Source organism: Cherax quadricarinatus, chromosome 18, assembly GCF_038502225.1.
Source record: "Cherax quadricarinatus isolate ZL_2023a chromosome 18, ASM3850222v1, whole genome shotgun sequence".
Taxonomy (NCBI): Eukaryota; Metazoa; Arthropoda; class Malacostraca; order Decapoda; family Parastacidae; genus Cherax; species Cherax quadricarinatus.
In genome coordinates this window covers 12323326-12346425 of record NC_091309.1, presented here as the reverse complement: position 1 = coordinate 12346425, position 23100 = coordinate 12323326, and the positions used below count along the sequence as shown (strand labels likewise).

At 43.8% G+C, this 23100-nt stretch overlaps 1 protein-coding gene across 3 annotated transcripts; it reads right to left on the bottom strand.

Annotated features, from left to right (window-relative positions):
• Window positions 1-2779: 2779 nt before the first annotated feature.
• On the bottom strand, window positions 2780-22002 carry LOC128689391 (U-scoloptoxin(01)-Er1a-like). Of its 3 annotated transcripts, XM_053777615.2 has the most exons (4): window positions 9130-9212; window positions 8772-8809; window positions 3387-3604; window positions 2780-3148 (listed from the first exon to the last, which is right to left on the bottom strand). In XM_053777615.2, the coding sequence occupies exons 3-4, from the start codon at window positions 3594-3596 to the stop codon at window positions 2975-2977; spliced, it is 384 nt and encodes a 127-aa protein (XP_053633590.1). In that variant the 5' UTR covers window positions 3597-3604; window positions 8772-8809; window positions 9130-9212; the 3' UTR covers window positions 2780-2974. The 3 variants fall into 3 exon arrangements, with proteins under 3 accessions (XP_053633590.1, XP_053633589.1, XP_053633588.1); XM_053777614.2 differs by lacking the exons at window positions 8772-8809; window positions 9130-9212 and adding an exon at window positions 21757-22002; XM_053777613.2 differs by lacking the exon at window positions 8772-8809 and having other exon boundaries at window positions 9130-9279.
• Window positions 22003-23100: the final 1098 nt, after the last annotated feature.

The window sequence follows — 23100 nt, the reverse complement described above, 5'->3', positions numbered from 1 at the left end:
CACTACAAAGGATGGTTTTTGCCCGTCATACTCCTTCACAAGATAGTTTTCCTGCCATATTCCATCATATATGCGTAGTGCACTATTATTATCAGGGGAAAACGTTAAACCCATAGGGGTTATGCAGAGCCTGGGAATGGGAAACAATCAGGTTCGATCCAATGAGAGGATAGGATCACTTCGTTGGATCAAGATATAGTAATCGTGATATTTACTGTGCACTTTGACCATGCAGGTAAGGTCAATCATCGCTCGTGCTAATGAAAATCATTTACATCACACACACACACACACTATTATATTATATATATATATATATATATATATATATATATATATATATATATATATATATATATATATATATATATATATATTTTCAACAAGTCGGCCGTCTCCCACCGAGGCAGGGTGACCCAAAAAGAAAGAAATCTCCAAAAAGAAAATACTTTCATCATCATTGAACACTTTCACCTCACTCACACATAATCACTATTTTTGCAGAGGTGCCCAGAATACAACAGTTTAGAAGTATATACGTATAGAAATACACAATATATCCCTCCAAACTGCCAATATCCCAAACCTCTCCTTTAGAGTGCAGGCATTGTACTTCCCATTTTCAGGACTCAAGTCCGGTTATATAAAATAACCGGTTTCCCTGAATCCCTTCACTAAATTTTACCCTGCTCACACTCCAACAGCTCGTCAGGTCCCAAATACCATTTATCTCCATTCACTATCTAACACGCTTACGCACGCTTGCTGGAAGTCCAAACCCCTCGCCCACAGCACCTCCTTTACCCCCTCCCTCCAACCTTTCGAGGACGACCCCTAACCCGCCTTCCTTCCCCTACAAATTTATACGCTCTCCATTTCATTCTTTCATCCATTCTCTCTAAATGACCAAACCACCTCAACAAACCCTCTTCAGCCCTCTGACTAATACTTTTATTAACTCCACACCTTCTCCTAATTTCCACACTCCGAATTTTCTGCCTAATATTTACACCACACATTGCCCTTAGACAGGACATCTCCACTGCCTCCAAACGCCTCCTCGCTGCAGCATTTACAACTCAAGCTTCACACCCATATAAGTGTTGGTACTACTATACTTTCATACATATTATTATTAATGTTAAGACGCTTCTAAAAGTTCCTAAGATCACTACAGGCAAACCGGTAATTATAAAAACCATGACGAGGGTGAAATGGTATAAGATATGTCAAACTTAAAATGTTCCATAGTCAGCAGCAGGCAAGTTACATAGAGCATGGCAAAAACACTTGCAAATATGTGACTATGGTGAGGTGCGCGCCCGATTCTCAACTCTCAGATTCATTTCCAAGTGAAGATTCCTGTTGGAGGAAAGCTAAACACCCACTTCCTGCCGAACATTACATAACCTGCACCTATAGTCTGTAAGACCCACTGGGTTCACCACTTCCCGAGGACATATCTATGGACATGGCCTATTAAGTCACCAAGACAAAAGTTTATTGTAAATGGGCTTGCTACAGTAGCTTTTGCCTTGGCATCAGCTCGACGCCCGTTCATTTCCCGAGACCCAACATGGCTCGGGAACCAAGAGAATTCTACATTTTTTGTGCCCCGCGTGGAGACGCGCCAATTTTCCCTGGATCTTCTGGACCACAGTGAACAGAAGCATATTGGGCTAGGGCAAACGGAGCACACTGAGAATCTTAGGACATAGTAAACCAAGAACCAACTAAGCTAGCTATCAGGACAAGAGCAGCGAGGGTTGTACTATGCTCCACAGTGAACACAAGGACTCACGGTAACTGCACAATGGGAGTCTTCACTAGCAATCAAAGACGCCACTAACCTCGGTCTTTGACCCGCAAGTAAAGGCCTTTATCCTTGAAGTATAAACCGAATCATGCTCCAGGAGTTAGCCAAATTCCTTGGATCAAGAACCCCTAACCGGCATCAAGGCACGTTCCTTAACCGAGTGGCTGCACTAGTGCACACACACCAGTTGTTTCCGTGCCTGTGTATACACGTCTGCTACTGTGTGGGGGGTAGGGTAGTAGACATTATCTGCGTTCATATGACACTAGTTAGGGATAAGGCACTTGTATAATTTGATTTTGCTGCCGAAGCGGCTAGTTGATTGCGCACCCTGTGTAGTTCACCAGTGAAGAGCTTTAGGGGAATGAACTTTAATTATACCGTTTGGAATAATGGCCCACGAGTACGCATGTGTGTAGTAACCTATTTGTTTGAGGGGAGTCGATACATAGCTCTTGGCCCTGCCTCCTTAACCAACTTGAATGGCATCACAGACTTCTGGCCTCTTGTGCCACATCATATCTACTCTGAAAACTATGTACATATTATACCGAGTTTACCTCCACGGCTTCATCCAAGTCATTCCACTTTTCAGCCACCCTGAGAGTAAAGAAATACTTAACATTCCTATGGCTCGTCTGTGTTCCATTGATCCTGGTCCTAATTATGCCCCCTTCAAGCTGGCACTGGACAAGCACCTAAAGACAGTTCCTGATCAGCCGGGCTGTGGCTCGTACGTTGGTTTGCGTGCAGCCAGCAGCAACAGCCTGGTTGATCAGGCGCTGATCCACCAGGAGGCCTGGTCACAGACCGGGCCGCGGGGGCGTTGACCCCCGAAACTCTCTCCAGGTAAACTCCAGGTAAACTTCCCCCCACCCTTCATATTCTCTAAGGTCGTCAGGTTCAGACAGAGTAAGAGAAGATAAAAACATAAAACAAGGAATGTTATAATAGTAAAACAGATTTCGTGTGTGCCATACTTTAATTTTGTTTTGGCTTGTAAGGTTCGCAGTGGAGATATCGCGGACTGGGGCACTATGAAGAGCGGTCAGTCCAACATCAGTAAACTACCCTACCAATTTCCAGGAAACTTTCGAATTTGCACGTGTGTCACTTGTGGTGTGGAATGATCTTCCAGAGTAGTGGGCCACTGTCATCCTAGAAGAAGTTAGGCTGCTCGGGAATCTTGCCAAAATCAGCGTTGGAAGACTCGTAGAGCGACTCTGCCTGGTTGCATGGGTAAGCTTCCTCAGGAGTTGCGCAGGTCAGTGACTGCTGGCTGAAGATTGTCTGGTTCCCGCAGATGAAGGAGAACTGAGCGTCTTCCAAAATCTTTGTAAAAAAAATTGAACTTCATTTAACTGTGCAAATCTTCGGTTCAAATAGTTTTATAAATGGAAACTGGGGAAATGTAACAAAGTGTAAAATAGCAAATTATTACTGCAGTCTTAACTAACAAATACGATGGGCAAGGATGCTAGATCCATAGATTTTGATAGAAACTATCAAGCGAGTTTAATAAAGCAAAACAAAACAAAACAAAAAATCAAACTTAGGAACGAGAGTTTACGTTTCCAAATTCGTCGTTGATTGGATAGCAGATGTGGAAGATGGAGCAGTCATTAGCCACGTCAGCGTAGTAGCCGTATGGGCGGCCGGCGCAGCTGAACGAGGTGATGACCTGCGACCTGAAGAGCTCGACGCCCGCTGGCAGCTGGTAGGCGGAGCGGCAGGACGCAGCCACAAACAAGGTTGTGAGGAGGGCAAATGCGACCTTCATGGTGATGGCTGTCAGGGAGGCGGGAGGGAGCAAAAACTTACTAGGCTAGACTAGGTGCCGACGTTTGTTTCTTTTTCTCTTATTATTCTATCATGGCCTTATCTCTCTAGATATGTTGTGTACCAGTACATGTACTTTGGTATTCCTGATAACCTGGGTAATGACTAAGGAATTTTGTTAAAAGTTTACTATAACCCTTCACGCACTATATCCCTCCTCATCCTATATCTTCAGCGGGAATACCCATGATTCAATCATTAATAAAATGAGGCAAAAACCAGGAACACAAGAATATGGTAAGGGTCAATTTAAACAATGCAAAAGACAAAATAAAAGTAATTTCATAACCAGACAATAAAAATTACTAAAGATTGTGATAATACTGCCAAATGGGGAAAAGACCAAAATGACAATTATGTAATGTGTTCTACAGAAGATACCATAATGTGTTCTACAGAAGATACCATAATGTGTTCTACAGAAGATACCATAATGTGTTCTACAGAAGATACCATAATGTGTTCATACATTAGCAGGAACCAGCACCAGAAACTAGAGCAAGAAAAAATTAAACGGAACAAACACTGGAGGATGCGAGAGGACTCCTGAGGGAGCATCAGCTGAAATACTGTGCACACCACACACACCTAAAACAATTCGTTAATGATATGCAAAGTGTCAGACGATGTCGAACATAACACTGCTACCCTGACTGCAAATTCAGAAACAATGTCGTGCCTAACAAACCTTAAAATAGACATGCAAGACTAAAAAGACAAAGGGAAAAAATGGTGGACTGCATATTCCTGGGCTAACAAATTTAAGACTGGCAATCACGAAACTAGATACTCGTTCAAAATATTTAACTTTCTAGTCTTGAATATACAGCACCAGTGTGAAGCCTTCACCCAGTAAAACACAAAGTTTAACTATAAAAAGTTTATATTAGTACCGGAGTGCTGGAGGTGAAGGTCATCAGCTATGCAGAAGAGAGAGCAACAGTCACCTGAACGAAGAATAAGGGATATGAACAAGGCAAAATATACTGAGAGGGCATGGAGTGTGGATGAGGATAGGTCCTATTAGGCAAGTAATAAAAAGGAAATGGGAAATTACACTCAAATGAGCCAGAGGGATATAAGGAAAATGAGTTAACAACGACATTGGACATCATACAGGGTTAATTTTACCTATTTCAAAAGTTACAAGGTGGAACCCAGAACTAGGGCTCGTCCTCTCCCCCCCCCCACTACATTTCTACTAATAAACTTGCAACCACCTAAATTCAGAATAATCACATGAAGGTTTGCATGATTTTTAACTCTGCAAGATGGAACATAATGCGTGAGGCAATCTCAAGATACAAGACAATCTTACAGTTTGCTACACTCGTCTATATACTCGGTCAAGACTTACCAACTAACCTTTGTCTAAACACTTTCTAACTAAAGGTGGATTCCTAGGAATCCGCCTTCCTAGGAATCCACCTTGACAGTAGCCTTAAATTCCCGACCCATATACAACAAATTTCCAAGAAAATCTCTAAAATAGTAGGCATACTATCAAAGATACGGTACTATGTTCCACAATCAGCTCTCCTTGCACTGTATCACTCACTCATCTACCCTTACCTCATCTATGGAATTTGTGCATGGGGATCAACAACATCAAATCACCTACGACCGCTAATAACCCAGCAAAAGGCTGCAGTCAGAATGATAAATTCCCACTCCAGACAGCATACTCCACCAACATTCAAGTCTAAAATTACTCAAAGTAAAGAACATCCATACTTATTCTTGCGCCTACTACATACATAGAACACTACATTCAAACATAAACCTCCCACTCAAACTTCTCACCAACCTTAACAGGACACACGACCATAACACGAGACACAGATCACTTTTTGATGTACCCAGTGTCCACATCACACTATGCACATAAAGGGTCCCAATATTTGGAACTCATTACCAGTAAATACTAAAGTAACCCGGTCTGAACATCAATTTAAGACTTCTCAAAAACCATTTATTCACCCGAAACTAAATATTCAGTACTCAATACTTCAATTTGCCAAAAGATCTCCCAATTACCTAAATCTTAACACTTCAAAATTTAAATACACAAAGTTCATACATAACTTAATACTAAATTGTAGTATAAATACCTGCACAAAACTATACTGCCTTACACCATACTGTAACATTCTCATATTGTAAACTACTTTCACCAACGGTCAATATTATTTTCCAATAATATAGCTTAAATATTTACTATTGATATACACAACCTACAAAATACCTTCAAATTGTCCCAAGATTGTAACTTGAGTTAACTTACTGTCTGCTTTAAATAAAAACAGATGTACAACTTAAACTATGATCAATTTCTCGAGTATTAAGTAGTCTGTAAGCCATTAATTTAGTCTGTTCATAATGCCATGGCATGATAGTGGCTCTCTGTACTGCAAATAATTATTGTAACTACAGAATCTCAATGTAAACTTGCAAAGAAATAAAAATTGTATTGTATAACCTCGGTGTATACACTTGCTCAAGGCATGTTGACCAACTTAACTTCCTTAAGCTTCAGAAGTTGCTCGTATCCAGTTGGTGAAATCACTAGTGTGTGTACTGCAAGTGTGTTATTTCATGAAGCACTAAACCCGCTGGGGTATTACATAACCTGAGAAAGAGCATGTAATCAGATCTGATCCAAGGAAGAGAGCGCCAGTTTCTTGGATCAAGAGCTTTCTACCGGCATCACGGCACCTCCACCCACTTCTTTAAAAGTTTCCAAGTACTGGATGCTAGCAGAACAGAAGGATAAAGATGACTTCTTAATATTAACCCAGGATAACCCCAAGAAAGGCAAGCGGTGTGTGTGGGGGGGGGCTCATTTCTGAAGGGGTGCTTCGGCTTTTTCCCAGGATGCGACCCCCAACAGTATTAACATTCACCTATCTATTTACTGCTAGGTTTAAATCTGCAAGTTCGAACGTATGAACTCCCGTCAGGAAGCAGACTACCGCACCTCCCCATGAAGTTGGGCGGTCCAGGCAGTCTGCTTCCTAACGGGCGTTCAAAAGTTCGAACCTATAAATTAAAAAAAAAAATGCTAGGTGAACAGGGGCAGCAGGTGTAAAAGATATACAATACCATCAAGTTGAGTAACATTCATGTACAAGACTTTGGGTGTCGACTGGCATGACTGATAACTATGGCACTGACCACCTCAGAATTACTTATTCACCATTACTGTCTCCAGCACTGTAATCACCTATACTTGGTTGATGAAGCCTGCTGTACGGGCGAAAAGTTTCGTCGATAAAGTTACCAGTGATGCTCATGTTTCAGATGCGAGGAGACCTGCACGTCTCTACTTGCCTAGGGATCTAACCCTGGTACTTTCGGTTACGAGAGGAACGCTCTATTACTGAGGGAGTTTTAAGTTTTAAAACTTAATCTACAAAAGCATTTCTTGATCAGACTTCTCTCCCTCCCTGATCCTCGCTCTCTTCTCTCCCTCCCGGATCCTCGCTCTCTTCTCTCCCTCCCGGATCCTCGCTCTCTTCTCTCCCTCCCGGATCCTCGCTCTCTTTTCTCCCTCCCGGATCCTCGCTCTCTCTTCCTCCCTGATCCTCGCTCTCCTTTCTCCCTCCCTGATCCTCGCTCTCCTTTCTCCCTCCCTGATCCTCGCTCTCCTTTCTCCCTGATCCTCGCTCTCCTCTCTCCCTCCCTGATCCTCGCTCTATTCTCTTTCTCTGATGCTCACGCACACAGCACCAGTACGCCAGTGGTTACAGATTACCGAGTGGATTCTTGAGCTGTCAGGAGACTACGTGACGACTAAACCACTATCATGGTTCCCTGGTTACTGCCCATCACCCTCCGCGGTGTGTTGAGACCACCGGGCAGTTTGTATTTGGGTAGGGGAAGGCAGGTAGTGAGCGAGCATGAGCACCTGCCCAACACCTGGGCAAAGTACCATACTACAAAGGTCCCCACCCCACAAAAAACGCGCGCGGGCACGCGCACGCGCGCGCACACACACACACACACACACACACACACACACACACACACACACACACACACACACAGCCAAATATCTATCGACTAGTTTCCTTGACAACTAGTAACAAACCTCTAACCAATTCCCTCCAATACTTAACATGGCATTCTTTTTCCCACAAGGAAGCGTAAAGCCCGAAGTCGTACAGTGCTTGAAGAACGCCAGGTAATGAGTTTTGACTCTTGGAGGGAGAGGGATTACTCAAATTACCATAATCAAGAACCCTCCAGCAGCACTCGTGCAGGTGGTTCGCAACTCAATACCGAGAAGCTGAAACTTTTCGCCTGTGCGGCAGGCGTTGTCAGTCGAATACAGAAACAACATTTAAACTGAAGACAGTGGAAGGCAGAGGGATAGAACTAACACAAACTGATCTTCTCCACCGATTCCACTGTCGCCTCTGTATTCGACTGAAAAAGTCTGCTGCGGTGGCGAAATGTTTCGGCATTATAACCCAATGATGCACATGTCTCATTCATCAACTCTCCGTCTGTTGTCTGTGGGTAACACGCGGTAACACGCGGGTAACACGCGGGTAACACACTCCTCTATAAGAAAATCCATCGTGTGAATAAATGGTTTATAAAACCGAAAAGCCTGATAAATGAGACACTTGTGCAATATCTTGGTATCTTTAGTCTGGAAACGTTTCGCCACACAGTGGCTTCTTCAGTCCAGTGCAGAAAAAGGTGTAAGATGAGTAGTAGTTTGAGGTAATCAGTCCCTCAGGCTGGAGTCGAGACTGATGGACTGAACACAGACTCCAGGCTAATGGACTGATTACCTCAAACTCCTCATCTTACCCATTTTTCTGCACTCGACTGAAGAAGTCACTGTGTGGCGAAATGTTTCCAGAATAAAGATACCCAAATGTTGCACAGGTGTCTCGTTTATCAAAACTCATAGTGTAAAATAAATCTAGCAACGATTATACCTTACAGTGGATAAAGACATACACAGCAGAGCAGGATTTTTTCAAGTTTGATCCGAACAGAAACTGTTGCGCAGGCGAAATGTTGTCTAAATATAATTTCTAAATACTGCCTGTGTGTATCAATTACAATTTCTCAGTTTTTATCTATTATTAAAAAAACATACCTGGCGACCAGCCTCCCTCCCCACCCCACACTGCTCAACTGTGTGAGAAACCAGATAAAAATTATCATTATCATCCAGAGAATGACAAACTGATGAAATGTATGGTCTACAGAGCTTGCGAAATATCGCAAATGTTTCTAAAGCAATGCAATATATACTATCAGAGTTTTATCTTTTAAATAAACAGGCTCGATGGTGCAAATTTTATGTGACTTGTGCATTCTATGGGTCTTCAGGTTATTGTATGTTTTTCATGTACAGTAATTTTGAAATAAAGACTAACTTTAAGAATTCGGCGATATTAAGATTTCGAATTTTGTTTTAATTCACATTAATATTAAGTTTCACATTAAGTTACCTTGCGGGGAAGAGTGCGGACAGTGTGTACCGTGGACGAGGTTTGAGTATCACTGGCTCTTGGGTTGCCGTTTATATACCAGAGATGGTCCCTGACAGTGAACCGTCCAGCGACCACCTGTCTGGCAGAGACCGCCTCTATACTCCCATGCCAGGAAGGCATTGGTGGCGCTCAAATTTAGCCATAAGAACACACTATTTAAACATTTCCACTACGATTCTGCTACTTATGACACTACATTAACCCTTTCTTGTTGACTAATCTTAATAGGGACTACGTCTAACAATGTATGTGCGAAGATGGTTTGTACGCTAAAATAAATGTAAGCAATGATGATTAAATGAATGGAGGAGAGGAAGGGACAGAGGGAAGGAGAAAGGGTTGTCTATTCCTTGGGGCGAGGTCAACTGACCCACACGCGGAGAAGTGGTAACCTGAAATTTCCGAAAATCTCAGAAGAGTTACAGTCACCTATTACTCACAATATGTACTCAAAGAGTAGTGTTTAAGAGCAGAAACTCAGCTCCTGGTCCCGCCTCCTAGACTACTTTGACTGGCATCGCTGATTTCTGTCTTCTTGGACCTTAGCATAACTCCTCATGAAGTTTGGCTACAACACTGCCTCATCCTAATCATTCAACTTTTTAGGCAGTGACTAAAATACGTTCTTGGATCCCTGCACTTATGTCTTCAGCTTTCAAATATGTTCCCTTGAACTTGGCCTTTTTTTTAATTCAAACCATCTATCTCTATCTGCCTTATTAGTTCATCTTAAGATTGGATATGTAATCAAGTCTTCCCTAGCACTCCACTTCGTCAAGGTTCAGTTCCTTCAATCTCTTAACACAGTGCATTCCTCTCAGTTCTGGTACTAGTATCGTTGTAAATCTCTGAACACTTTCAATCTTCTGCACGTACTTAACCAGGGGTGGGTTCCATGCTGGGCTGTGTTCAATGAATGGTCTAACATATATCGTTCCCACAGTTCTAAATTATTCTCTGTTCTTGTCTCTACATGCTACTAGATTTGTTAATTTTTCATATGCCGCTGTTGCTATATGGGTTGTGTGTAATTCTGGTGATATAGATGGCGCTATGTCAGCTTCTCTCAACCCCCCCCCCCCCCGTCCTTTTCACTTTGATATTTACAGTTTGTCTCCGTCGATGCTGTGCACTGTATCCTACTAGGTTAGGTTAGGTTAGGTAAGGTTTGTCAGAAAACAGGTCAAGTGTTTCTTGACGTAGTTCTTAGTCATATGATGACCCACAGCTGGATCTTTTGATCATCTGACAGAGGCCTTCCGCTGGCTTACCGGCCCACCCCTTTAAAAATTATTTTATCATTGACCGTATCCTGTTTGCCCTCACCTAACTGCATGACCTTGTATTTGTTTGAATCCACTTGTTTGACCTCATCTGCAAGTCTCCGTGGAACTCATCACTATACTTCCCTGTTCTTATTCCTAAAATTAGTTTCACATTATCAGCAAACAGTGACACGACTCAGGACCTTCTGGTAGGTCTTTTAACATGTTATGGAGAGAGTGTACTAGTGCGACCCCACATGTTACTCTCTCGTAATCCGATGTTTCATCCTTTACTGTTGAATCGATTCTTTCCATCATTCCAGTCTGTCCTTTTAATCATATCATTCCACTTTTGCAAGAACAGTCAAGTGGGTTACTGTTGAAGACGCCTTAAACAGTGGAAATGTGACTTACTTGCTCCCTGATCAACTAGAGCACTCTGCCTCTTCCTCTAATGAATGTATGTAAATATGTACGTGTGTTACTCAGGAAGGAAATGAGTGAAATATTGAAATCCCAGTACGACTCTGTGTTTAGTGAACCACTAATCGGTCTAAGGATCGACGACCCAAATGATTTCTTCATGAATGAGCCTCAAAGCTCCATAAATGTATGCCAGATTTCCGACATTACCCTAACTCCGATAGATTTCGAAAAAGCCATTGACAACATGCCTATGCACTCAGCCCCGGGCCCAGACTCGTGGAACTCTGTTTTCATTAAGAACTGCAAGAAACCCCTCTCGCGTGCCCTAAGTACACTATGGAGGAGGAGCTTGGACATGGGTGAAATTTCACAGTCACTTAAAACAACGGATATAGCCCCACTCCATAAAGGTGGCAGCAAAGCATTAGCTAAGAACTATAGACCAATAGCTCTGACGTCCCACATCATAAAAATCTTTGAAAGAGTGCTAAGAAGCAGGATTGCAAATCACCTGGATTCCCAAAATCTGCACAATCCAGGGCAACATGGGTTCAGAGCAGGTCGCTCCTGCCTCTCACAACTACTGGATCACTATGACATGGCCTTGGATGCACTGGAAGAAAATCAGAATGCAGATGTAATATACACAGACTTTGCAAAAGCATTTGACAAATGCGATCATGGCGTAATAGCCCATAAAATACGTGCTAAAGGAATAACTGGGAAAGTGGGGAGATGGATCTTCAACTTCCTAACAAATCGAACACAAAGAGTAGTGGTCAACAGAGTTAAATCGGGGGCTGCCATAGTGAAGAGCTCTGTTCCACAAGGCACAGTACTCGCCCCCATCTTATTCCTTATCCTCATATCAGACATATACAGAGATATACACCACAGCACCGTATCATCCTTTGCGGATGATACTAGGATCTGCATGAGGCTGTCATCTGCTGAGGACGCGGTTAACCTCCAAGAAGATATAAACAAAGTTTTCCAGTGGGCAACGGTAAACAATATGATGTTCAATGAGGACAAATTCCAACTACTCCGTATGGAAAACTGGAGGAGATAATAACTAGAACAGAGTATACTACTGACTCCGGCCATACAATAGAGCGGAAAAATAATGTAAGGGACCTGGGAGTAGTAATGTCTGAGGATCTCACTTTCAAGGATCACAACAGTGCCACGATCGCACGTGCAAAGAAAATAATAGGATGGATAATGAGAACTTTCAAAACGAGAGATGCCAAGCCCATGATGATCCTTTTCAAATCACTTCTCTCTAGGCTGGAATACTGCTGTACATTAACATCTCCATTCAAAGCAGGTGAAATCGCAGATCTAGAGAGTGTACAGAGATCCTTTACTGCACGTATAAGTTCTGTCAAGCACCTTAACTACTGGGAACGCTTGGAAGCACTTGACTTGTACTCGTTGGAACGCAGGAGGGAGAGATATATCATAATCTACACTTGGAAAATCTTGGAAGGAATGGTCCCAAATCTGCACACAGAAATCACTCCCTACGAAAGTAAAAGACTGGGCAGGCGATGCAAAATGCCCCCAATAAAAAGTAGGGGCGCCATTGGTACACTAAGGGAAAACACCATAAGTGTCCGGGGCCCAAAACTGTTCAACAGCCTCCCATCAAGCATTAGGGGAATTGCCAATAAACCCCTGGCTGCCTTCAAGAGAGAGCTGGACAGATACCTAAAGTCAGTGCCGGATCAGCCGGGCTGTGGCTCGTACGTTGGACTGCGTGCGGCCAGCAGTAACAGCCTAGTTGATCAGGCCCTGATCCATCGGGAGGCCTGGTCATGGACCGGGCCGTGGGGGCGTTGATCCCCGGAATAACCTCCAGGTAACCTATTTGTGACTGCTGGGATCGAGTCGCAGCCTGCCGCTTTGCACTGTGTGTGTAGGGGGAAGGGGGTAGGAAGGGGAGGGGGAGAGTGGAGGAGATAGCAAATGAAACGCTTCTATAATAAAGAATTGCATCCATAAACGTCGGAGAAGGTGGCTATAAAAGCGAGATAACACCAGTATGGCCTCCGCGTTCTTACCCTCCCCCCCCTCCCCAGGTCTCCAAGACTAATATGAGTCTCGGACACGTGCAAATTTCTCATTGTATATTTCTATTACACGTGTGAGCGTGTGTATACCTGTGTGTACATTTTACGTGTATTGTGCACATGAACCTGTGTACACGTTATGTACGGATACGTACATGTACACGTGTGTTCATGCGTGCTCGTGTACGTATGTGTTAGTGGAAGTTTATGTACATGTACGTGTGTGTACATCTTATGCGAGACAGATTCTTGAGGAAGAGAAGAACAAGCGTCAAGGAAGACAAACTTGTAGAGGTGAGAAAAGGGGAGAAAATGACTACGATAGCATTATAAAAAGGGAGGGTTTGAAGGAAAAGTTAGAAAGGTTTCAAGATGTTGTGAAGGAAGGGTTTAAAATGTTTGAAGAGTTAATGAGTAAGTTTGCTGAGCGTCTGGGTCAGCAGCCTACACCCACGCTCAAGGTCAAGCCAGGAGGGTCTCCTCGGAATAAAGGAAAGCGGTCGGAGCTTCAGTCCTGGGATTACCTGTGTCTCGTTTGACCAGTGACGTACGGTGAATAACAAGGAAAGACAGGGCGTGGGAGGGTGGAGGAAGAGGATGGCTGCGAGACGGAGGAGGAAGAGGACGGCTAAGAGAGGGAGGAGGAGGAAGAGGATGGCTAAGAGAGGGAGGAGGAGGAAAAGGATGGCTAAGAGAGGGAGGAGGAGGAAAAGGATGGCTAAGAGGGAGGAGGAGGAAGAGGATGGCTAAGAGGGAGGAGGAGGAGGAAGAGGATAGCTAAGAGAGGGAGGAGGAGGAGGAAGAGGATAGCTAAGAGAGGGAGGAGGAGGAGGAGGAAGAAGATGGCTAAGAGAGGGAGGAGGAGGAGGAGGAGGAAGAGGATGGCTAAGAGAGGGAGGAGGAGGAGGAGGAGGAAGAGGATGGCTATGAGAGGGAGGAGGAGGAGGAGGAGGTAGAGGATGGCTAAGAGAGGGAGGAGGAGGAGGAGGAGGAAGAGGATGGCTAAGAGAGGGAGGAGGAGGAGGAGGAGGAAGAGGATGGCTAAGAGAGGGAGGAGGAGGAGGAGGAGGAGGAGGAAGAGGATGTCTAAGAGAGGGAGGAGGAGGAAGAGGAGGAAGAGGATGTCTAAGAGAGGGAGGAGGAGGAGGAGGAAGAGGATGGCTAAGAGAGGGAGGAGGAGGAAGAGGATGGCTAAGAGAGGGAGGAGGAGGAAGAAGAGGATGGCTAAGAGAGGGAGGAGGAGGAGGAAGAGGATGACTAAGAGAGGGAGGAGGAGGAGGAGGAGGAGGAAGAGGATGGCTAAGAGAGGGAGGAGGAGGAGGAGGAAGAGGATGGCTAAGAGAGGGAGGAGGAGGAGGAGGAGGAAGAGGATGGCTAAGAGAGGGAGGAGGAGGAGGAGGAAGAGGATGGCTAAGAGAGGGAGGAGGAGGAGGAAGGGGATGGCTAAGAGAGGGAGGAGGAGGATGGCTAAGAGAGGGAGGAGGAAGAGGATGGCTAAGAGAGGGAGGAGGAGGAGGAGGAAGAAGAGGATGGCTAAGAGGGAGGAGGAGGAGGAGGAGGAGGAGGAAGAGGATGGCTAAGAGAGGGCGGAGGAGGAAGAGGATGGCTAAGAGAGGGAGGAGGAGGAAGAGGATGGCTAAGAGAGGGAGGAGGAGGAAGAGGATGGCTAAGAGAGGGAGGAGGAGGAAGAGGATGGCTAAGAGAGGGAGGAGGAGGAAGAGGATGGCTAAGAGAGGGAGGAGGAGGAAGAGGATGGCTAAGAGAGGGAGGAGGAGGAAGAGGATGGCTAAGAGAGGGAGGAGGAGGAAGAGGATGGCTAAGAGAGGGAGGAGGAGGAAGAGGATGGCTAAGAGAGGGAGGAGGAGGAGGAGGATGGCTAAGAGAGGGAGGAGGAGGAGGAAAAAGAGGATGGCTGCGAGGTGAAGGATAACTATTTGCCTCCATTTCCTCATTCACATCATTTCACTTTTCAAACACCATGAGAAAAAAAATACTTCCTTACATTCCTATGGCCACTTCAACCCCCCTCCCCCACCGTCCCCCACACATTCACAGGAAACGGCTAGTTAGAAGGAATCAGATCTACCCCCGAATCCACAAATAGGCGAGGTACAAAAATACAAATACAAAAGCACAATAATAATAAATAATCAAATTTTAAAGAAAACAGTATCAGGTTAAACCTCTCAGCTGCAGACATTGCCGTTAGCTCCTGATCAGCCAGGCTGTGATGCCTACGCTGGACTGCGCACTGCTAGTAACAAAAGCCCTATTAATAGACCAGGCTATCAACCGAGAGGCCTGGACTGGGACCAGGCTGCAGGGTGAGGTGAACCCGGAATCTACTACAGATAACCCATTGTGACCAAAATTATTACAGTACTGGTTTAAGCTCCTGGGAGGCATCTGGTAGATTATTGATGTAGATGAGGAATAACAGTGGGCCAAGGACGCTACCTTGAGGCACCCCTGGAGTATACTGTGTTGATAGTTTGATAATAAAGTAGTATCATCGATTGATACATGTTACCGACTATCGGTGAAGCAGAATTTTTATAAGTGAGAGTATGCAGTAACAGCCTGAATCGATCAGAGCCTGATCCACCGCGAAGCCTGATCCACAGCGAGGCCTGGTCACGGACAGGGCCGCGGGGACGTTGATCTCCGGAACACCCTCCAGGTATGCCTTCTGATACCATAGTTCTCTTGAATAAACCCCTCAGGGAAGGTTCCTTGATGTTGGTGAGGGGCTCTTGATTTAGGGAATTGGATCTGTGCTCCAGTTCCCCGAATTAAGCCTGAATTCCTTCCACATCCCCCCCAGGTGCTGTATAATCCTACGAGTTTAGCGCTTCCCCTTGATTATAATAATAATCTTGAATAAAGTATATCTTAGTGATAGCATCATCAGTACTTTTTCTTGGCCTGAAGCCGAAATGGCACGGATTAAGAATACTATGTATAGTAATAAATGCATATATTCGTTTATATATTATCTTTTCGAATATTTTAGACAATAAGGCAAGCTAGAAATTAGCCTATTATTGTTGATCTCTCTTGATTCTCATCCTTTGTAGACTGGGGCAAGACGAGTTAGCTTACGTACATTAGGAAGTTTTGGTGTCAAGATATATTCAACAGGGTTGTCATGGGTATCTTTATGAGAGGGTTGTCATGATTGGAGATAACACATGGGCAGCTTTCTTGTATGTGAATGATGGTATACTCTCTATTACCTGCTTTGTTTTTGGTGCATTTATTATTGAAGTTACTTTGTAGAATTTGCTGGGAAAAGGCAGGAGTCGTCTCGATAACTGCAACTGAAGTAACCGCTAACATGAGCAAGAGTGTCTGGCATTTTTCTATAAAGATTAGTCCCTATAATTGTGAAGAAGTCGTTAAGTTTATTTACAGTATCAACAATATGAATGAGGGTTCATTTGGTCCGGTGCAATTTCTTTGGACTTACCTGGAGAGAGTTCCAGGGGTCAACGCCCCCGCGGCCCGGTCTGTGACCAGGGCTCCTGGTGAATCAGAGCCTGATCAACCAGGCTGTTGCTGCTGGCTGCACGCAAACCAACGTACGAGCCACAGCCCGGCTGGTCAGGAATCGACTTTAGGTGCTTGTCCAGTGCCAGCTTGAAGACTGCCAGGGGTCTGTTGGTAATCCCCCTTATGTATGCTGGGAGGCAGTTGAACAGTCTCGGGCCCCTGACACTTATTGTATGGTCTCTTAACGTGCTAGTGACACCCCTGCTTTTCATTGGGGGGATGTTGCATCGTCTGCAAAGTCTTTTGCTTTCGTAGTGAGTGATTTTCGTGTGCAAGTTCGGTACTAGTCCCTCTAGGATTTTCCAGGTGTATATAATCATGTATCTCTCCCGCCTGCGTTCCAGGGAATACAGGTTTAGGAACCTCAAGCGCTCCCAGTAATTGAGGTGTTTTATCTCCGTTATGCGCGCCGTGAAGGTTCTCTGTACATTTTCTAGGTCAGCAATTTCACCTGCCTTGAAAGGTGCTGTTAGTGTGCAGCAATATTCCAGCCTAGATAGAACAAGTGACCTGAAGAGTGTCATCATGGGCTTGGCCTCCCTAGTTTTGAAGGTTCTCATTATCCATCCTGTCATTTTTCTAGCAGATGCGATTGATACAATGTTATGGTCCTTGAAGGTGAGATCCTCCGACATGATCACTCCCAGGTCTTTGACGTTGGTGTTTCGCTCTATTTTGTGGCCAGAATTTGTTTTGTACTCTGATGAAGATTTAATTTCCTCGTTTTTACCATATCTGAGTAATTGAAATTTCTCATCGTTGAACTTCATATTGTTTTCTGCAGCCCACTGAAGGATTTGGTTGATGTTCGCCTGGAGCCTTGCAGTGTCTGCAATGGAAGACTCTGTCATGCAGATTCGGGTGTCATCTGCAAAGGAAGACACGGTGCTGTGGCTGACATCCTTGTCTATGTCGGATATGAGGATGAGGAACAAGATGGGAGCGAGTACTGTGCCTTGTGGAACAGAGCTTTTCACCGTAGCTGCCTCGGACTTTACTCTGTTGACGACTACTCTGTGTTCTGTTAGTGAGGAAATAGATCCATCGACCGACTTTTCCTGTTGTTCCTTTAGCACGCATTTTGTGCGCTATTACGCCATGGTCACACTTGTCGAAGGCTTTTGCAAAGTCTGTATATATTACATCTGCATTCTTTTTGTCTTCTAGTGCATCTAGGACCTTGTCGTAGTGATCCAATAGTTGAGACAGACAGGAGCGACCTGTTCTAAACCCATGTTGCCCTGGGTTGTGTAACTGATGGGTTTCTAGATGGGTGGTGATTTTGCTTCTTAGGACCCTTTCAAAGATTTTTATGATATGGGATGTTAGTGCTATCGGTCTGTAGTTCTTTGCTGTTGCTTTACTGCCCCCTTTGTGGAGTGGGGCTATGTCTGTTGTTTTTAGTAACTGTGGGACGACCCCCGTGTCCATGCTTCCTCTCCATAGGATGGAAAAGGCTCGTGATAGGGGCTTCTTGCAGTTCTTGATGAACACGGAGTTCCATTACCTGGAGTTTACCTGGAGAGAGTTCCGGGGGTCAACGCCCCCGCGGCCCGGTCTGTGACCAGGCCTCCTGGTGGATCAGAGCCTGATCAACCAGGCTGTTGCTGCTGGCTGCTATGAGTCTGGCCCTGGGGCAGAGTGCATGGACATGTCATTTATCGCATGTTCGAAGTCATTTGGCGTCAGGATAACATCGGATAGGCTTGTGTTAACCAAATTCTGTGGCTCTCTCATAAAAAATTAATTTTGATCTTCGACTCTCAGTCTGGTTAGCGGCTTGATGAAAACTGATTCATATTGGGACTTTAGTAGCTCACTCATTTCCTTGCTGTCATCTGTGTAGGACCCATCTTGTTTAAGTAGGGGCCCAATACTGGACGTTGTTCTCGACTTTGATTTGGCATAGAAGAAATACTTTGGGTTTCTTTCGATTTCATTTATGGCTTTTAGTTCTTCCCGCGATTCCTGAGTGTGTTTTCCAGGTATTTTTGATATAGCCTCTTATTTCTTGGAACTTGTGGCATAATTCAGTCATGGCAACAGGTGATTCGGGCATTTAGAGAGGATGGAACAAAGCAGAATGACTTGGAGTATAAATCTGTAGTGGAAGGACAGCGGGGTTGGGGCCGGCCAAGGAAAGGTTGGAGGGAGGGGGTAAACAAGGTTTGGTGTGCGAGGGGCTTAGATATCCAGCACGGGTGAGCATATTAGATAGGTTTTTATGGTTTTTATGACTTGACGTGCTGTTAAGTGTGTGAGCAAAGTAACATTTATGTAGGGATTCAAGGAAACCGGTTAGCCGGACTCTAGTCTTGGAGGTGGGAAGTACAGTGCCTGCACTCTCGGCACGTCTCTGGCAAGATAGTGATGGACCAAGTGATTAGGGTTTCCCTTTTGGGTCGCCCTGCGTCGGGTTAAAAAAAAAAATTGCTAGTTCTTTAGGAATTACGCCTATTCTGTTACTATTTTCATAGGTATGCTTCTCATAAATGGCTGTGAGGATGTTGATTAGTCAAGAGCAATTTAGTCTTTTAGTCTTGATCTGTTTGATTTTTAAGGGTCAATGACACAAAGATCCCTACGAACACGCCGGTATATTAAATAACTTATGCTTTAACAGAATGGGCTTGAGCACAGGACATGGTAATGAGAGTCACAGTCAATGTCAGCCTACAAGCTACACAGGGAGAAGCAGGATTCACCACAGAGGTGTCCATAGGCGAGTTTAATATGCTACAGACGCCTCTGACCATAGAGAGTATAGCCATTCAACTACGTTGAAGGGCGTCGAACATGCCTTATCCTCAATCTGTAGAGAAATATCTCTGCTATGATTCCTTTGGAGATGGCCAGAAACCTGTCTTGCCTTATCTTGCAGTGCTTGCTACTGGTCTATAGGACTTTTACTTTCCCTTTATATAACCCTCCCTGGCAAGGTGTGAGGTGTTATAACAAACGAGTAAACTTCCCAGACGGAATAAAAAACTATATGAATATGTTTATGGTCTATGAATATGTTTAAAGGAGATGTGATAATCACGCATAAGGTCACAAGGATACGTAAGATAAAAGTAGATTTCTTGGTACTTTCAATTGTTAGAATTTCTTTAATAAACCTATATAAAACCTATATGGTCTTACCTGACCAAACCATCTCAAACCCATTATTAGAAGCATTTATGTCACAGTAATGACAGTAATGAAGGCACCGAATTTGCACTCTGGAAAGACGTATGATTAGGGGGATGTAATTAAAGAGTGCAAACAAAAAAAAACACGAATAAGGATATAAATAACGGCCGAAACGTAACTAACAAAGACAAGACTCGCAGCAATGGATTAAAATTTGACAAATTTAATTTATATAGGATATCTGAAGTAATAAGTTAGCAATAGACTTGTAGACGAGTGACAAACTCAAGTAGCGTCACTGGCTAGAGACCTTTGGGTAGTTGGACGCATATTTAAGTGGGTGTGCTTGGGTGCGAGTTAGACCTTCCTAGCATGGAACATTAAAAGGCTTACTACACTACCTTAAGTTTTTACATTTCTATGGACATTTTGAAATATATTCAACGGGATGAGTGATGTGTACAGCAGGGATAATGAGATAGAATATAATGAGGGGGAATCAGGTCCCCAGTGGCCAGCGTAACTGCCTATCTGTTAGTACCTAATCACAGAGCAGGTGGAGCTTGAACCTATATCAGCTGAACCCTAAAATTCATAGGACAGTGCGTTAATCACTCGGCTAGCTGGCTTTTAAGAAAATTCATCTAATTAGGTGTATTTCTATATATCATAGGGAGGTTAATATGGGCCACCACTCTGACGACAAACGCAGGTTTGCAATCGTGTTATTACGATTTCGTGAGTTTAAATGACCTTGTTGTAGCTACAGGAGCGGAGCTATGGTCATGGTGTCCCATCTTCAACGATTTGCCCATTACCTAAAACTTCCGATAGTTGTAACACTTGTCATAACCTTTTATTTCGTACCACTGGTCCCGGGGAATGAATACTGACAAGCAAGACATTACAACCCTAGTGGGAGATGTGTGAATTTATATTTCCTGGACTATGGATAGTTAGTGGATAAAGACATCTATGTCAAGTTCAGAACATTTATGTTAGGAAACGTTTCGCTATGAGTGACTAAAGACATATGGATAAACTTAGTTATAGAAATGAAAATAAAATGACTAATTCATTGGAGTCCCTAAATTCAATTATAATTATAACTAAACTCTAAACCCACAAGGGTCATACAGCGGTGTCCTAAACTCAAATATTAGCTATAATAAATATTTTAAAATGTACTTGTTACAATGAATGGATTTGTAGTTAATGTACTGGATAAAAAGTTTATAGTTATGTACAGGAGAGTATAAACCCGTAGGGATCATACAGCGCCTAATGGAATGACAGGTAATCAGGTTTGATCCAACGAAAGGGAAGCAAGGCCAAATTCCTTGGATCAAGAGCTCCTCACCGGGGTCAAGGCGGTGTATTAGTTTTATCCTGTATTTGTAGAAGTAAAGATTATTATTATTGTTTGTAAATGGTAGTTACATCAACCCATCGTTACTACGATTTCTGCTGTGTAAATTTATTTAGGTAAAGGTACACAAATATAGGGGCCAGGAACTGTGAACCGAACCCTGCAACCACAACTAGGCGAGTACAGTTACGTACGTACTGAAGACTAGAAATATAACAATATTTATTTCTACAAGTACATGTACAAGGTATACAGACCATAGCTGACATAAATGACATACTAATATATAAAAAGCTCCTTGTTATGCTGAGCATTTCGGACAAATTAGGTCAATTTTGTCCCCAGGATGCGACTCACACCAGTCGACTAACGTCCAGGTACCTATTTTACTGATAGGTAAACATGGACAGCAAGTATCTTAAGACGTGTTTCCTTAATGTTTCCACCCGGACCGGGAATCGAACCACGGACCTCACTGTGAGCCGAGTACTCACCTAATTGTGGTTGCAGGGGTCGAGACTCAGCTCCTGGCCCCGTCTCTTCACTGATCGCTACTAGGTCCTCTCTCTCTGCTTCCTGAGCTTTATCATACCTTTTCTTAAAACTACGTATGGTTCCTGCCTCCACTACTTCACTTGCTAGGCTATTCCACTTCCTGACGACTCTACCAATCATGCATGCTTAATCATATACAATATTAAATTAAGATTCTTGATGGCCGAAAGTAAAAGGAACAGGAAAATATGTGAAAAAAAAAACTTACCTTAGGGTTGTAAGCCATCTTGATGAAGACGAGAAAAAATACGGGTCAGCGGTCAAAACAAACAATACTCATGAAAACATCTCAATATAGAGTACACAAGAAGCTCACAGACGCACCATGAGACACTAAATATAAATCAAAACTTTTAAGTTGGTTGTAGTGCTGGAGGAACTAGAGCTGGTGTGCCCCAGGGTACACAAGATCTCTTGACTGCACCTACAGCGCCACCTGCTGCTACTGCTACAGCGCCACCTGCTGTTGCTAATGTCACCTACTGCTGCTACAGCGCCACCTGCTACTGTTGCTAGTGCCGCCTGCTGCTGCTAGTGCCACCTGCTGTTGCTGCTACAGTGCCACCTGCTGTTGCTGCTGCTACAGTGCCACCTGCTGTTGCTGCTACAGTGCCACCTGCTGCTGCTGCTACAGTGCCACCTGCTGTTGCTGCTACAGTGCCACCTGCTGTTGCTGCTACAGTGCCACCTGCTGCTGCTGCTACAGTGCCACCTGCTGTTGCTGCTACAGTGCCACCTGCTGCTGCTGCTAACAACCTTACCTCCTCCACCTCCATTATAAGCATAAGCAAGCGCTAAACCCATAAAGGTTATGCAGCACTGGGTTCTACCTTAATCACTATTAGAATAAAAAATACAATAAGTATAATAATTTAGAACTAAATTATAATAATCATAACTTAGCGTTAAACCCACAAGGGTTAAACATAGTTGTATGTTAACTAAAATCATCTAGCAATGTCGTATTTGTGTGCAGTTGTGTCCCGAGATCATATTTTTTTTAACAATTATTACAATCAAAATTAAGCGCTAAGTCAGTTTTAAATATTAATTATTACTACTACATTCATGGGGAGCACTAAACCCATATGGGTGATACAGTGCCTGGGGGGGATCGAATGCATTCAGGCTTGATTCAAGGAATTGAACTATTATAATCATGGGGGAGCGCTAAACCCGTAGGATTATACAGCGCATGGGGGGATGGAAGGCATTCAGCTTCACTTCAGGGAACTGGAGCACAGATCCAATTTCCTAGATCAAGAGCCCCCTCACTAGCATCAAGGAACCTCCCTTGAGGGGTATCAAGGAATTGGAGCACTGGTTCAGCTCCTTAGATCAAGAGCCTCTCAATATCGAGGAACCTTCTTTTCGTTTTTTAAATATAAAACAATTATTATTATTATTATAATCAAAAAGAAGCGCTAAGCCACAAGGACTATACAGCTAAATAAATATAAAACAAAAGGTTGTTACATTTTCAGCCTATAGACTATACTTCATGTGTACACCACTCAAGAATACTTACAATAGAAATTCAACTTAAGTGTCA